Genomic DNA, 19,052 nt, shown 5'->3' on the forward strand with positions numbered 1-19,052 from the left:
AACTACTGGGTTTAGGCTTCTATGTTTATACATGTATCTGCAGCTACATGTTGTTTTCCAGACCTGCTGCATGTATTCAATATTCTTGTATCATTTATGTTTATATGTACAGTTAGGTTCTTAAATCCACACTGATTCATGTGTATTAATGCAAAAGTACATAAATAAACAAATACAAACAAACTATTTTGTAGTTGATTGTTATTAAAGTGGTGATTTGTTTCATATAAACTCTTTTCAGTGTTATTTATTCATCTATTATTATTATTATTATTATTTTTTTTTTTAATTGAAAATATTTAGGTACCCAAGACATATAAATTTTGTAACAAACATCAAAATGTCCAAAAGAAAAGCATTTGAACAAATAAATTAGAAAAAAAAGCATAGATTTAAAGACACGAAGCAGAATAGTCAAATAATAGTATTCAAAAAGCATGTCTAACAAAAATAAATAAATAAATACATCAGAGAGTTCAGTCTATTTCAAAGAATTCTTTATAAATTGTCAGGGTGTTATATATAAGATATATTTTTAAATTTTATATTCATTGATTATTTTTGTTTCTCTTTTTTAAATTAATTTTATTTAGAACATAACATTTTACAATACAAATGCAGCATTTTTTCATATGACATATACAAAAAAAATTGCAACAGAATTTATCTATTATTTTCCTTTTCGTTCCGGCGCAGTCTGTGACGTCATCTCCGTGCGCCCACGCTACCGTCACCAACAGAAGCAGAGAAGATGGCGGACGTGGTGAACGTCGGGGTGAACCTGGATGCTTTCTCTCACGCCATCAGCGGCATCCAGGCGCTCCGGTCCAGCGTGAGCCGGGTCTTCGAGTACCTGAAGGACGGGATGAAGAACCGAGAGACTCTGGAGGGCCGAGAGAAGCAGTTTATAGCCCAGTTCCAGGACAACCTGCAGGCGGTCAACAGAGACCTGAAGTGAGTCCCAGTCCACCCGGAATCTGTCCGCTGGTCCCGGGGTTCAGTCCGAACACTGACCCGGTCTGAAAAGTACCGGAAAGAACAGAAAAGAACCAGAATTAACCGAAAAGAACCAGAAAGACCAGTAAAATAATAACAGAATAACCGATAAATAATGACAACTCCGAATGTTTGTCTGTTTTAGTGCAAAAAAACCCCAAAACACTGAAGTAGGAAAATACTTTTATAAACTATCCAAACAAAAAAGTTGTGAATAACTTGAAAAAACTGACATTTCCAACAAAAATAAGTGCAATTTTAACAATATTCTGCCTCAACTACTACTACAAAGACATTAAACACTGATGAACAGGAAGAAAATTGTTAAAATTGTGCTTAATTTTGCTTAATTCAAGATTTTTTGCTAATTTTTTTTTTTTTTTTTTTTTTTTTGCTTAATTCAAGATTTCTTCTTTAATTCAAGCCAATATATATATATATTTTTTTGCTTAATTCAATTCAAGAATGGAATTTTTGCACTTTTCATGTTGTTCACATTAAAAATAAGTGCAATTTTAACAATGTTATGCCTCAACTACAACTACAAAGACACTAAACACTGAGGAACAGGAAGAAAAGAGTTCAAATTGGGCTGAATTTAATACAGACATTTCAGGTTGGACACATTTGTTCAGGTTATTCACATTTTATTGTTACAGGATAGTTTGGAAATGGAAATGTTTTCATAATTTAATGTTATTTTTTGCACTAAAACAAAGACAAAAATTTGAAGTTGTTGATTCAAGATGTTTTGCAAAACTTAAGATTTTTTTGGCTTAATTGAAGATTTGACTTAACTGAAGCTATTTTTTGTTTTGTTTTTGTTTTGTTTAATTTAATTCAAGAATGTGGAATTTTTGCACTTTGTGAAAACATTCCACAGCTCGGATTGGAACCTTTGGGGGGGGGGGGCACATTTGGCCCCTGGGCCTCATGTTTGACACCCCTGCTGTAAATGTTCAACCAGTTTAGGAAGTTAAGAAGGAAAAACTCAGATGGGAAGAAACTCAACAACACAAAATTAAAATAAAAAAAAAAGGAGAATTTAAACCACAGATGGAAACTGATACTTTACATTTAAAGTAAAGTAAATTTTATTTATAGAGCACTTTTCACAGACAGAGTCACAAAGTGCTTTATCAATTGTGTTTAGAGAAAAACTGGAACGTACTGTGAAAAACTGGAACGTACTGTGTAAAGCAGGGGTGTCGAACATGAGGCCCAGGGGCCAAATGTGGCGCCCCCCCCCCCCCCAGGTTCCAATCCAGCACCAGGTTGGTGACCCCTGATCTAAAATGTCAATCACAAACCACACCCGCTGACTAAATATTCAAGTCTTTGATGTGCACAGATCAGGTCACTGGGGAGAGGGCGGGGCTAGGGTCACCTGTCCACTTACCTGTGCTGTATGTGTCACAGTGAGTTGGAGCGTCTAAGCGGATTGGTCGGTCGTCCCTCGGAGTCCCACCCCCTTCATAACAGCGGTCTGCTCAGCCTCGATCCAGTTCAGGACAAAACGCCCCTGTACTCACAGCTGCTGCAGGCCTACAAGTGGTCCAACAAGGTAACACGCTAACAGAGAACACGCTAACCGGCCTACAAGTGGTCCAACAAGGTAACACGCTAACAGAGAACACGCTAACCGGCCTACAAGTGGTCCAACAAGGTAACACGCTAACAGAGAACACGCTAACCGGCCTACAAGTGGTCCAACAAGGTAACACGCTAACAGAGAACACGCTAACAGAGAACGATATTCACTTTGAGGACATGTTAAATTAAAATTCAGACAAATAGATGCTCAGACAAATCCAGTATCAGGTTGTATACAGTCTACAGATGTAGACCTGTGTACTTATACTCTTGTTTGTGTGTGTGTGTGTGTAGTTGCAGTATCACGCGGGTTTGGCCTCCAGTTTGTTGAACCAGCAGTCACTCAAACGATCAGCCAATCAGATGGGAGCCTCAGCAAAGAGACGGCCCAAAGTCCAACCCAGTACACTGGTCTTACCTCCTCAGTGAGTATTGCAGTAAACACGCAGTAGTACACCATCAGTACTACACCACCAGTACTGCATCAGTACTACATCAGTACTACTACTAATTTCTTTACACATCAATGCACAAATGTTGTTTTGTTTTTTACGCTAACAGCGCTAAGCTAACACTGTGCAGATCCGGTGGTGGCTGTGGTCTGAACACACCTGGGTTTACTATGAATGAACCTTCTGCTGTCCATGCTAATGCACTGTTCTGTCATGCACTGACTCAGATTCGAACCAGCACTCCAGTGTGTAACAGGCTCATGTGTCAGTCATGGACGTCAACACCACTTCCTGTTTACAGATACGTGGACGACGTCATCTCTCGGATCGGTCGGATGTTTCCTGACATGACCATCGAACTGTTCAGACCTAACGGAACCTCAGCAGTACTGCTGGTATGTGTGTGTGTGTGTGTGTGTAACAGGTGTGTGTGTGTGTGTGTGTGTAACAGGTGTGTGTGTGTGTGTGTGTGTGTGTAACAGGTGTGTGTGTGTGTGTGTAACAGGTGTGTGTGTGTGTGTGTGTGTGTGTGTAACAGGTGTGTGTGTGTGTGTGTGTAACAGGTGTGTGTGTGTGTGTGTGTAACAGGTGTGTGTGTGTGTGTGTGTAACAGGTGTGTGTGTGTGTAACAGGTGTGTGTGTGTGTGTGTAACAGGTGTGTGTGTGTGTGTGTAACAGGTGTGTGTGTGTGTGTGTGTGTAACAGGTGTGTGTGTGTGTGTGTAACAGGTGTGTGTGTGTGTGTGTAACAGGTGTGTGTGTGTGCGTTTGTAACAGGTGTGTGTGTGTGTGTAACAGGTGTGTGTGTGTGTGTGTTTGTGTAACAGGTGTGTGTGTGTGTGTGTAACAGGTGTGTGTGTGTAACAGGTGTGTGTGTGTGCGTTTGTAACAGGTGTGTGTGTGTGTGTGTGTGTAACAGGTGTGTGTGTGTGTTTGTGTAACAGGTGTGTGTGTGTGTGTGTGTGTGTGTAACAGGTGTGTGTGTGTGCGTTTGTAACAGGTGTGTGTGTGTGTAACAGGTGTGTGTGTGTGTGTTTGTGTAACAGGTGTGTGTGTGTGTGTAACAGGTGTGTGTGTGTGTGTGTGTTTGTGTAACAGGTGTGTGTGTAACAGGTGTGTGTGTGTGTGTTTGTGTAACGTGTGTGTGTGTGTAACAGGTGTGTGTGTGTGTGTGTAACAGGTGTGTTTGTGTAACAGGTGTGTGTGTGTTTGTGTAACAGGTGTGTGTGTGTGTGTGTTTGTGTAACGTGTGTGTGTGTGTAACAGGTGTGTGTGTGTGTGTAACAGGTGTGTGTGTGTGTGTGTTTGTGTAACAGGTGTGTGTGTGTGTGTAACAGGTGTGTGTGTGTGAGTGTAACAGGTGTGTGTGTGTGTGTAACAGGTGTGTGTGTGTAACAGGTGTGTGTGTGTGTAACAGGTGTGTGTGTAACAGGTGTGTGTGTGTGTGTGTGTAACAGGTGTGTGTTTATAACAGGTGTGTGTGTTTGTAACAGGTGTGTGTGTGTGTGTGTGTAAGAGGTGTGTGTGTGTAACAGGTGTGTGTGTGTGTGTGTTTGTAACAGGTGTGTGTGTTTATAACAGGTGTGTGTGTTTGTAACAGGTGTGGGTGTGTAACAGGTGTGTGTGTTTGTAACAGGTGTGTGTGTGTTTGTAACAGGTGTGTGTGTGTGTGTGTGTTTGTAACAGGTGTGTGTGTGTTTGTAACAGGTGTGTGTGTGTGTTTGTAACAGGTGTGTGTGTGTAACAGGTGTGTGTTTATAACAGGTGTGTGTGTTTGTAACAGGTGTGGGTGTGTAGCAGGTGTGTGTGTGTGTGTGTGTAAGAGGTGTGTGTGTGTAACAGGTGTGTGTGTGTGTGTGTGTGTGTGTGTGTGTGTGTGTAACAGGTGTGTGTGTGTGTGTGTTTGTAACAGGTGTGTGTGTTTATAACAGGTGTGTGTGTTTGTAACAGGTGTGGGTGTGTAACAGGTGTGTGTGTTTGTAACAGGTGTGTGTGTGTGTGTGTGTTTGTAACAGGTGTGTGTGTGTGTTTGTAACAGGTGTGTGTGTTTATAACAGGTGTGTGTGTTTGTAACAGGTGTGGGTGTGTAACAGGTGTGTGTGTTTGTAACAGGTGTGTGTGTTTGTAACAGGTGTGTGTGGGTGTGTAACAGGTGTGTGGGTGTGTAACAGGTGTGTGTGTGTTTGTAACAGGTGTGTGTGTAACAGGTGTGTGTTTGTAACAGGTGTGTGTGTTTGTAACAGGTGTGTGTGTGTAACAGGTGTGTGTGTGTTTGTAACAGGTGTGTGTGTGTGTAACAGGTGTGTGTGTGTAACAGGTGTGTGTTGTGTGTCAGGTGACCTTGGGGAAGGTGCTGAAGGCCATCGTGGTCATGCGTTCCCTGTTCATTGACAGAACTGTGGTCCGAGGATTTAACGAGAACGTGTACAATGAGGACGGAAAGGTCAGAGGTCACACTGTACCAGTTAACCCTGTCTGTGTCTGTCTGTCTGTTTCCATGGTAACCACTGTGTTCTCTCCGCCTTCAGCTGGACATCTGGACCAAGTCTCAGTATCAGGTGTTCCAGAAGGTAAGCCCCACCCCCCATCTGTCTGCACGTCGTCTGAAGACGCCTTAGCTCGGTGTGCAGCGCTCTGATTGGTTGTGTTGTTGCTAGGTAACAGACCACGCCACCACAGCGCTCCTGCACTACCAGCTGCCCCAGATGCCAGACGTGGTGGTCCGCTCCTTCATGGTGAGGAACTGTTCTGTTCTAGACCCACCTGTGACCCCCCACTTACCTGTGACCCACCTGTGACCCCCCACTCACCTGTGACCCACCTGTGACCCCCCACTCACCTGTGACCCACCTGTGACCCACCTGTGACCCCCCCACTCACCTGTGACCCACCTGTGACCCACCTGTGACCCCCCCACTCACCTGTGACCCACCTGTAACCCCCCCACTCACCTGTGACCTACCTGTGACCCCCCCGTGACTCACCTGTGACTCACCTGTGACCCACCTGTGACCTACCTGTGACCCCCCTGTCCTCTTTTCTCAGACCTGGTTGAGGAGCTACATCAAACTCTTCCAGTCTTCATGTCAGCGCTGCGGTCGTTTCCTGCAAGACGGACTTCCGCCAACGTGGAGGGACTTCAGGACGCTGGAGGCGTTTCACGACACCTGTCGCATGTAGAGACACAAACACACCTGTACAGATTCAAACACACCTGTACACATACAAACACACCTGTACACATACAAACACACCTGTACACACACAAACACACCTGTACACATACAAACACACCTGTACACACACAAACACACCTGTACACATACAAACACACCTGTACACATACAAACACACCTGTACACACACAAACACACCTGTACACATACAAACACACCTGTACACATACAAACACACCTGTACACACACAAACACACCTGTACACATACAAACACACCTGTACACATACAAACACACCTGTACACATACAAACACACCTGTACACATACAAACACACCTGTACACACACAAACACACCTGTACACATACAAACACACCTGTACACACACAAACACACCTGTACACATACAAACACACCTGTACACACACAAACACACCTGTACACACACAAACACACCTGTACACATACAAACACACCTGTACACATACAAACACACCTGTACACATACAAACACACCTGTACACACACAAACACACCTGTACACATACAAACACACCTGTACACACACAAACACACCTGTACACATACAAACACACCTGTACACACACAAACACACCTGTACACAATCTGGTTCTTGTTGTTAAACTGTAAAATAAGTTGAATAAATGTTGAGTTGCTGTTTTTCCACGGGCGTGTCGTACCTGTGTGTCGTCAGCTCAGTTCAGGTGGATTTGTCCGTTGTCGTGGTTTTGATCACACCCTGACCTCCGAAGGTTTTACCGTCTGCACAAACACAACGTGCTCAGGTTCAGGGAGGACATGACAGAAGAAAAGCAGAATCCCAGTTCCACGACACTTCAGTGCTGCTATAGATGTGGTGTGGACAAATTTGGACACTTATTTTATATAGAATTTATACCATCCGTCTTCTTCTACTGGGTCCGGATCGCCGGAGCATCTGCTTATGTAGTGAAGCCCAGACTTCCCTCTCCCCTCCACCTCCTCTAGCTCCTCTGGGGGTCCGAGGTGTCCCCAGGCCCACAGATCGAATCCCTCCAGTCTGTCCTGGGTCTGTCCTGGGGTCTCCTCCCTGTTGGACATGTCCTGAACACCTCACCAGAGAGGTGTCCGGAGAATCCTGACCAGACGACCCCCCTCAGCTGATTCCTCTGGATCTGGAGGAGCAGGGTTTCTACCCTGATCCCTGCTGGGGGGCTGAACTCCTCACCCTATCTCTAAGGGAGGACCCAGCCACCCTGCAGAGTCAAAAAACTCATTTCCACTCATGTCCCCTCTTGTCCTTTCGGTCACTACCCATAGCTTGTGTTTATAGGTGAGGGGGGGACGGTAGATGGACCAGTTACCACAACCATATCCATGTCACTGCCGATGCTGCCCTGATCCACCTTCCATCTGTAGTTCTATCCTTCCCTCACTCCTGAACAAGACCCTGAGGTACTTAAATGCCTCCACTTGGGGCAGTAACTCTTCTCCAACCCAGAGAGGACGCTCCACCCTTTTACCAATGAGGACCACGGCCTCGGACTTGGAGGTGCTGGTCCTCATCCCAGCTGCTTCACACTCAGCTGTGAACCACCCAGTCCAAGCAGGAGGTCACAGCACCATGAAGCCGACGAGAGCTGCGAAAAGCAGAGATACGACCCCTCCTCCTCCAAACTCTGGTCCCCCTTCTTGAAAAGGGGAGCCACCGTCCCAGTCTGTCAGTCCAGGGGGACTGTCCCTGTCGTCCACATGATGTTGAAGAGGTGCTTCAGGCAAGACAGCCCCACAACATCCAGAACTTTAAAGGTGCAGGAGACTTTCGTGACCAGTGTTTCCTCAGGTCTGTCCATCCTCAGTCCTCTCCTCAGTTTCATTGGTCTGTTGGTCTGTCTGTCATTCCTCAGCTGAATCTCTTCCTCAGTCTGAACAGTTTCTTAGTTCCATCCACCACAAACAAACCATGTGTTTACAAACAGAGGCAGGAGGAACTGGGACATCTGAGGAATTTGGTCACGACGTGCATTGTGGGAAACGGGGGTTCATGCCGCTGCCTGACAGCAGCAGGTGGAACAGACATGACGTGGAAGCAGCAGGAGCTCCTTCCCTCTGTGCATATTCCTCCAGCTGTTTCCACATTTCAGCCGTTTCCACATTTCAGCCGTTTCCACGTCATGTTTGTTTCATCCATATAATATCATATGGTTGCGCTGCTGCTGTCAGGCAGCGGCATGAACCTCCGTTTCCCACAATGCACGTCGTGACCAAATTCCTCAGATGTCCCAGTTCCTCCTGCCTCTGTTTGTAAACACATGGTTTGTTTGTGGTGGATGGAACTAAGAAACTGTTCAGACTGAGGAAGAGATTCAGCTGAGGAATGACAGACAGACCAACAGACCAATGAGACTGAGGAGAGGACTGAGGATGGACAGATCTGAGGAAACACTAGTCACGAAAGTCTCCTGCACCTTTAAGGAACTCGGACCAGATTTCATCCACCCATGGAGCTCGGCCACAGTTGGAGGAGTTGTCCAACTACCTCGGAGACCTCAGCCCTGCTGATTGGTGATCCCGCCCCTGTGTCCCACAGAAGGCATGGAGGCGGGGTTTAGGAGATCCTCCAAGTAGTCCTTCCACCACCCGACCATGTCCCCCATTGAGGTCAGCAGAAGTCCCTCACCAGTGTTGGGGGTCTGCCAGGTCTGATGCCTTATCCGGGTCGGGGAAAGTGGGTTCCGCATTTGTTCATCCATATGGGTGAAGAATGGAACTTTGTCTGACCCGTCACCCAGGACCAGTTCACCTTGGGAGACCCTGACATAGCTCCTAGGATCATTCAGGCACTTAAAAATACAGGAAATATACATTAAATATATATACACAAAATAAGTACTGCAAATATATGGTGTGATGATGATGATGATGATGATGATGAGCAGCGTTCAGACCTTCAGCCACGAGAACCTGGACTGAACCAGTGGAAAACCAGACCTTCAAGCAGATCTAATGCCGCATTTCCACTACGTGGTACCGGCTCGACTTGACTTGGCCTTTTTGCGTTTCCATTACGAAAAAGGACCTGGACTCTGGTACCTGGTCCTAGTTTTTTGGTACCTCCTCCTCTGAGGTTCCAGGACTGGGGACCAGGTACTAAAGGTGACACTGTGTAAACACTGCAGACCTCTGATTGGTCAGTGGTGTGTGTGCCCCGCCCTTTTCCAGTAAATCTGTCAGTAGGTGAATCCACATGATGACAGTCTGTAAAACTACACCATGGTTTGTCCAGGAGGTTCAGACGCAAACATTCAGCAGGAGTTTGACCAGACAACAGGCAACCAGTGAGTTTATCAGCAACTGTGAGCAGAGCACACAGAAGGAACGCACCGCATCGCTATGACGACCAGGGACTGGAAAGAGGGAGGATCTGGAATGGAAAGGGTCTGGAATAGGACCTGGTACCAGAGTGGAACCGGTCTGGAATAGGACCTGGTACCAGAGCTGAGTCGAGCCGGTTCCTCGTAGTGGAAACGTGGCATAAGCTGTTCTCCTGTCCAAGCTGTTCTTCAGATTCCCAGACTTCTTTGGCATTTGCACAGGTACAGGTCAGTAGGAGTTCACTGAGTTTACCCAAAAAAAGAAAAAGAAACAAATAATAAATAATACTGTATGTGAGCTGTAATGAGGGAACCGGAGCCCGGCTCAGTTCTAGAACCTCATCCAACCAGACCTGATGTTCCTGTGTCTACAGGAGGTACAGAACTCCAGCTGACCCCATGTCCAGGTTTACAGCCCAACGGCCCCAGGCTCAGATGGACCGTTGGATCAGCTGTTTGTCCGTCCATTCACTGTTTTCCCAGAATCATGTTGCGCTAACCCCTCAGTCAGAATGACTTCAGGTCAGTTGTGGACCATCTCTGGGGTCAGGTCGACCAGGTTTGTTCAAAGAATTGGGAAATATTGATTTTTGAATTTGTATGAATTTCTGAAACTAGAGGCATTGTACCTGTGGTGCCATTGTACGATAACGCCCTCCTGTGGTGCAACAGCGGCATCGTACCCGTACGCCACATCGACTGGACACCGGACGGACACAGAAGGTGCATCATAGTCGGACGTTCAGGTTCATGATGGGACACGTTTCAAAGAGGTATGACTGAAAAGAGCTGAACAGAACTATTGCATTATACAAATACTAGTACTAACAGTGAAAGTACTACTGCTACAAATACTAGTACTAACAGTGAAAGTACTACTGCTACAAATACTAGTACTAACAGTGAAAGTACTACTGCTACAAATACTAGTACTAACAGTGAAAGTACTACTGCTACAAATACTAGTACTAACAGTGAAAGTACTACTGCTACAAATACTAGTACTAACAGTGAAAGTACTACTGCTACAAATACTAGTACTAACAGTGAAAGTACTACTGCTACAAATACTAGTACTAACAGTGAAAGTACTACTGCTACAAATACTAGTACTAACAGTGAAAGTACTACTGCTACAAATACTAGTACTAACAGTGAAAGTACTACTGCTACAAATACTAGTACTAACAGTGAAAGTACTATGCTACAAATACTAGTACTAACAGTGAAAGTACTACTGCTACAAATACTAGTACTAACAGTGGATATACTACTACTACAAATACTAGTGCTAACAGTGGAAGTACTACTACTACAAATACTAGTATTAACAGTGGATATACTACTACTATAAATACTAGTATTAACAGTGGATATACTACTACTACAAATACTAGTACTAACAGTGGATATACTACTACTACAAATACTAGTATTAACAGTGGATATACTACTACTATAAATACTAGTATTAACAGTGGATATACTACTACTACAAATACTAGTACTAACAGTGGATATACTACTACTACAAATACTAGTATTAACAGTGGATATACTACTACTATAAATACTAGTATTAACAGTGGATATACTACTACTGCAAATACTAGTATTAACAGTGGATATACTACTACTACAAATACTAGTATTAACAGTGGATATACTACTACTACAAATACTAGTATTAACAGTGGATATACTACTACTACAAATACTAGTACTAACAGTGGATATACTGCTACTACAAATACTAGTACTAACAGTGGATATACTACTACTATAAATACTAGTATTAACAGTGGATATACTACTACTACAAATACTAGTACTAACAGTGGATATACTACTACTACAAATACTAGTATTAACAGTGGATATACTACTACTACAAATACTAGCATTAACAGTGGATATACTACTACTACAAATACTAGTACTAACAGTGGATATACTGCTACTACAAATACTAGTACTAACAGTGGATATACTGCTACTACAAATACTAGTACTAACAGTGGATATACTACTACTACAAATACTAGTGCTAACAGTGGAAGTACTACTACTACAAATACTAGTATTAACAGTGGATATACTACTACTATAAATACTAGTATTAACAGTGGATATACTACTACTACAAATACTAGTACTAACAGTGGATATACTACTACTACAAATACTAGTATTAACAGTGGATATACTACTACTATAAATACTAGTATTAACAGTGGATATACTACTACTGCAAATACTAGTATTAACAGTGGATATACTACTACTACAAATACTAGTATTAACAGTGGATATACTACTACTACAAATACTAGTATTAACAGTGGATATACTACTACTACAAATACTAGTACTAACAGTGGATATACTGCTACTACAAATACTAGTACTAACAGTGGATATACTACTACTATAAATACTAGTATTAACAGTGGATATACTACTACTACAAATACTAGTATTAACAGTGGATATACTACTACTACAAATACTAGTATTAACAGTGGATATACTACTACTACAAATACTAGCATTAACAGTGGATATACTACTACTACAAATACTAGTACTAACAGTGGATATACTGCTACTACAAATACTAGTACTAACAGTGGATATACTGCTACTACAAATACTAGTACTAACAGTGGATATACTACTACTACAAATACTAGTGCTAACAGTGGAAGTACTACTACTACAAATACTAGTATTAACAGTGGATATACTACTACTATAAATACTAGTATTAACAGTGGATATACTACTACTACAAATACTAGTACTAACAGTGGATATACTACTACTACAAATACTAGTATTAACAGTGGATATACTACTACTATAAATACTAGTATTAACAGTGGATATACTACTACTACAAATACTAGTATTAACAGTGGATATACTACTACTACAAATACTAGTATTAACAGTGGATATACTGCTACTACAAATACTAGTATTAACAGTGGATATACTACTACTACAAATACTAGTACTAACAGTGGATATACTGCTACTACAAATACTAGTACTAACAGTGGATATACTGCTACTATAAATACTAGTATTAACAGTGGATATACTACTACTACAAATACTAGTATTAACAGTGGATATACTACTACTACAAATACTAGCATTAACAGTGGATATACTACTACTACAAATACTAGTACTAACAGTGGATATACTGCTACTACAAATACTAGTACTAACAGTGGATATACTACTACTACAAATACTAGTACTAACAGTGGATATACTGCTACTACAAATACTAGTACTAACAGTGGATATACTACTACTACAAATACTAGTACTAACAGTGGATATACTACTACTAAAAATACTAGTACTAACAGTGGATATACTACTACTACAAATACTAGTACTAACAGTGGATATACTACTACTATAAATACTAGTATTAACAGTGGATATACTACTACTACAAATACTAGTACTAACAGTGGATATACTACTGCTACAAATACTAGTATTAACAGTGGATATACTACTACTAAAAATACTAGTACTAACAGTGGATATACTACTACTAAAAATACTAGTACTAACAGTGGATATACTACTACTACAAATACTAGTACTAACAGTGGATATACTACACTAAAAATACTAGTATTAACAGTGGATATACTACTACTACAAATACTAGTACTAACAGTGGATATACTACGACTAAAAATACTAGTATTAACAGTGGATATACTACTACTACAAATACTAGTACTAACAGTGGATATACTACTGCTACAAATACTAGTATTAACAGTGGATATACTACTACTAAAAATACTAGTACTTACAGTGGATATACTACTGCTAAAAATACTAGTATTAACAGTGGATATACTACTACTACAAATACTAGTACTAACAGTGGATATACTATTACTACAAATACTAGTATTAACAGTGGATATACTACTACTAAAAATACTAGTACTAACAGTGGATATACTACTACTACAAATACTAGTATTAACAGTGGATATACTACTACTATAAATACTAGTACTAACAGTGGATATACTACTACCATAAATACTAGTACTAACAGTGGATATACTACTACTACAAATACTAGTGCTAAAAGTGGATATACTACTACTACAAATACTAGTATTAACAGTGGATATACTACTACTACAAATACTAGTACTAACAGTGGATATACTACTACTACAAATACTAGTATTAACAGTGGATATACTACTACTAAAAATACTAGTACTAACAGTGGATATACTACTACTAAAAATACTAGTACTAACAGTGGATATACTACTACTACAAATACTAGTACTAACAGTGGCTATACTACACTAAAAATACTAGTATTAACAGTGGATATACTATTACTACAAATGCTAGTACTAACAGTGGATATACTACTACTAAAAATACTAGTATTAACAGTAGATATACTACTACTACAAATACTAGTACTAACAGTGGATATACTACTACTACAAATACTAGTATTAACAGTGGATATACTACTACTAAAAATACTAGTACTAACAGTGGATATACTACTACTATAAATACTAGTATTAACAGTGGATATACTACTACTATAAATACTAGTACTAACAGTGGATATACTACTACTATAAATACTAGTACTAACAGTGGATATACTACTACTACAAATACTAGTGCTAACAGTGGGTATACTACTACTATAAATACTAGTACTAACAGTGGATATACTACTACTACAAATACTGGTATTAACAGTGGATATACTACTACTAAAAATACTAGTACTAACAGTGGATATACTACTACTAAAAATACTAGTATTAACAGTGGATATACTACTACTACAAATACTAGTACTAACAGTGGATATACTACTACTACAAATACTAGTACTAACAGTGGATATACTACTACTATAAATACTAGTACTAACAGTGGATATACTACTACTACAAATACTAGTGCTAACAGTGGATATACTACTACTATAAATACTAGTACTAACAGTGGATATACTACTACTACAAATACTAGTATTAACAGTGGATATACTACTACTACAAATACTAGTATTAACAGTGGATATACTACTACTATAAATACTAGTACTAACAGTGGATATACTACTACTACAAATACTAGTACTAACAGTGGCTATACTACACTAAAAATACTAGTATTAACAGTGGATATACTACTACTATAAATACTAGTACTAACAGTGGATATACTACTACTAAAAATACTAGTATTAACAGTGGATATACTATTACTACAAATGCTAGTACTAACAGTGGATATACTACTACTAAAAATACTAGTATTAACAGTGGATATACTACTACTAAAAATACTAGTATTAACAGTGGATATACTACTACTACAAATACTAGTACTAACAGTGGATATACTACTACTAAAAATACTAGTACTAACAGTGGATATACTACTACTACAAATACTAGTATTAACAGTGGATATACTACTACAAAAAATACTAGTACTAACAGTGGATATACTACTACTAAAAATACTAGTATTAACAGTGGATATACTACTACTACAAATACTAGTACTAACAGTGGATATACTACTACTACAAATACTAGTGCTAACAGTGGATATACTACTACTATAAATACTAGTACTAACAGTGGATATACTACTACTACAAATACTAGTATTAACAGTGGATATACTACTACTACAAATACTAGTATTAACAGTGGATATACTACTACTATAAATACTAGTACTAACAGTGGATATACTACTACTACAAATACTAGTACTAACAGTGGATATACTACTACTACAAATACTAGTACTAACAGTGGATATACTTCTACTACAAATACTAGTATTAACAGTGGATATACTACTACTATAAATACTAGTATTAACAGTGGATATACTACTACTATAAATACTAGTACTAACAGTGGATATACTACACTACAAATACTAGTATTAACATTGCATATACTTCACTACAAATACTAGTACTAACAGTGGATATACTACTACTACAAATACTAGTACTAACAGTGGATATACTAGTACTATAAATACTAGTACTAACAGTGGATATACTACTACTACAAATACTAGTACTAACAGTGGATATACTTCTACTACAAATACTAGTATTAACAGTGGATATACTACTACTATAAATACTAGTATTAACAGTGGATATACTACTACTATAAATACTAGTACTAACAGTGGATATACTACACTACAAATACTAGTATTAACATTGCATATACTTCACTACAAATACTAGTACTAACAGTGGATATACTTCTACTACAAATACTAGTATTAACAGTGGATATACTACTACTATAAATACTAGTACTAACAGTGGATATACTACTACTATAAATACTAGTACTAACAGTGGATATACTACTACTACAAATACTAGTACTAACAGTGGATATACTACTACTACAAATACTAGTACTAACAGTGGATATACTTCTACTACAAATATTAGTATTAACAGTGGATATACTACTACTATAAATACTAGTATTAACAGTGGATATACTACTACTATAAATACTAGTACTAACAGTGGATATACTACACTACAAATACTAGTACTAACATTGCATATACTTCACTACAAATACTAGTACTAACAGTGGATATACTACTACTACAAATACTAGTACTAACAGTGGATATACTTCTACTATAAATACTAGTACTAACAGTGGATATACTACTACTACAAATACTAGTACTAACAGTGGATATACTACTACTACAAATACTAGTATTAACAGTGGATATACTACTACTATAAATACTAGTATTAACAGTGGATATACTACTACTATAAATACTAGTACTAACAGTGGATATACTACACTACAAATACTAGTATTAACATTGCATATACTACTACTATAAATACTAGTACTAACAGTGGATATACTACTACTACAAATACTAGTATTAACAGTGGATATACTACTACTATAAATACTAGTACTAACAGTGGATATACTACTACTATAAATACTAGTACTAACAGTGGATATACTACACTACAAATACTAGTATTAACAGTGGATATACTACTACTACAAATACTAGTACTAACAGTGGATATACTACACTAAAAATACTAGTATTAACAGTGGATATACTACTACTACAAATACTAGTACTAACAGTGGATATACTACGACTACAAATACTAGTACTAACAGTGGATATACTACTACTACAAATACTAGTATTAACAGTGGATATACTACTACTATAAATACTAGTATTAACAGTGGATATACTACTACTATAAATACTAGTACTAACAGTGGATATACTACACTACAAATACTAGTATTAACAGTGGATATACTACTACTACAAATACTAGTACTAACAGTAGATATACTACACTACAAATACTAGTACTAACAGTGGATATACTACTACTACAAATACTAGTATTAACAGTGGATATACTACTACTACAAATACTAGTACTAACAGTGGATATACTACGACTAAAAATACTAGTACTAACAGTGGATATACTACTACTACAAATACTAGTACTAACAGTGGATATACTACTACTACAAATACTAGTACTAACAGTGGATATACTACTACTACAAATACTAGTACTAACAGTGGATATACTACTACTACAAATACTAGTATTAACAGTGGATATACTACTACTATAAATACTAGTATTAACAGTGGATATACTGCTACTATATATACTAGTACTAACAGTGGATATACTACACTACAAATACTAGTATTAACAGTGGATATACTACACTACAAATACTAGTACTAACAGTGGATATACTACTACTACAAATACTAGTACTAACAGTGGATATACTACTACTATAAATACTAGTACTAACAGTGGATATACTACTACTATAAATACTAGTACTAACAGTGGATATACTACACTACAAATACTAGTACTAACAGTGGATATACTACACTAAAAATACTAGTATTAACAGTGGATATACTACTACTACAAATACTAGTACTCACAGTGGCTATACTACACTAAAAATACTAGTATTAACAGTGGATATACTATTACTACAAATGCTAGTACTAACAGTGGATATACTACTACTAAAAATACTAGTATTAACAGTGGATATACTATTACAAAAAATACTAGTACTAACAGTGGATATACTACTACTACAAATACTAGTATTAACAGTGGATATACTACTACTATAAATACTAGTACTAACAGTGGATATACTACTACTACAAATACTAGTACTAACAGTGGATATACTACTACTATAAATACTAGTACTAACAGTGGATATACTACTACTACAAATACTAGTATTAACAGTGGATATACTACTACTATAAATACTAGTACTAACAGTGGATATACTACTACTATAAATACTAGTACTAACAGTGGATATACTACTACTACAAATACTAGTACTAACAGTGGATATACTACTACTACAAATACTAGTATTAACAGTGGATATACTACTACTATAAATACTAGTACTAACAGTGGATATACTACTACTACAAATACTAGTACTAACAGTGGATATACTACTACTACAAATACTAGTACTAACAGTGGATATACTACTACTATAAATACTAGTACTAACAGTGGATATACTACTACTACAAATACTAGTACTAACAGTGGATATACTACTACTACGAATACTAGTATTAACAGTGGATATACTACTACTATAAATACTAGTACTAACAGTGGATATACTACTACTATGAATACTAGTACTAACAGTGGATATACTACACTACAAATACTAGTACTAACAGTGGATATACTATAAAAATGTATTAATAAAAGTAAATGTCTGAAGAAAAGCCTTTACTTTGTTGTTTTCATACAGAAATGGAACTGGATTATCGGCTCATTCCAAATGAAAAGGCTTTAAAAACACATAAAAACATGTACATCCTTTTATGTCATGTACATTAGCCCTGGAACATGTAGTACTTCATGGTCTTTTGTGTACTTGTACACTGTTCTTTGTGTACTGTTTGTATTTCAACTCTTATTTAAGAAAAAAAAGATCACCTCAGTGAAAGTATGTTTCAAATAAGGTCAGATGTACTTTAAGACCCGCGAGTGAAAGAAAACTCACAGACTTTAAGGACGCTTTAATTCTACATTATTATTATTATTATTATTATTATTATCATTTTTTATTTTATTTTTTTAAATTCTGTTTCAATTCTAGATTATTTACTTGTTAAATATGTCTGTTTAAAAATCACATTAATATGCGCATCCTCTCATTGTGTCGAGGCGGATCAGCACTGCGCATGCGCACCGCTCACATATTCTTCTCTATCGGAGCATCACTGATGACAAAGGGAGCTCCCGGAGACGCGCCGCGCG

The 19,052-nt window shown here is 38.4% G+C and overlaps 1 protein-coding gene across 2 annotated transcripts; it reads left to right on the plus strand.

Moving 5' to 3' along the window:
* The first annotated feature begins 725 nt into the window (after positions 1-725).
* Positions 726-6,641, plus strand: med27 (mediator complex subunit 27). 2 transcript variants are annotated; one of them, XM_030129840.1, is made up of 9 exons: positions 726-954; positions 2,416-2,560; positions 2,884-3,014; positions 3,343-3,436; positions 5,376-5,483; positions 5,569-5,610; positions 5,698-5,775; positions 6,086-6,222; positions 6,623-6,641. In XM_030129840.1, the coding sequence occupies exons 1-8, from the start codon at positions 752-754 to the stop codon at positions 6,218-6,220; spliced, it is 936 nt and encodes a 311-aa protein (XP_029985700.1). In that variant the 5' UTR covers positions 726-751; the 3' UTR covers positions 6,221-6,222; positions 6,623-6,641. The 2 variants fall into 2 exon arrangements, with proteins under 2 accessions (XP_029985700.1, XP_029985699.1); XM_030129839.1 differs by lacking the exon at positions 6,623-6,641 and adding an exon at positions 6,283-6,363.
* Positions 6,642-19,052: the final 12,411 nt, after the last annotated feature.

This window comes from Sphaeramia orbicularis, unplaced genomic scaffold (assembly GCF_902148855.1).
Source record: "Sphaeramia orbicularis unplaced genomic scaffold, fSphaOr1.1, whole genome shotgun sequence".
Taxonomy (NCBI): domain Eukaryota; kingdom Metazoa; phylum Chordata; class Actinopteri; order Kurtiformes; family Apogonidae; genus Sphaeramia; species Sphaeramia orbicularis.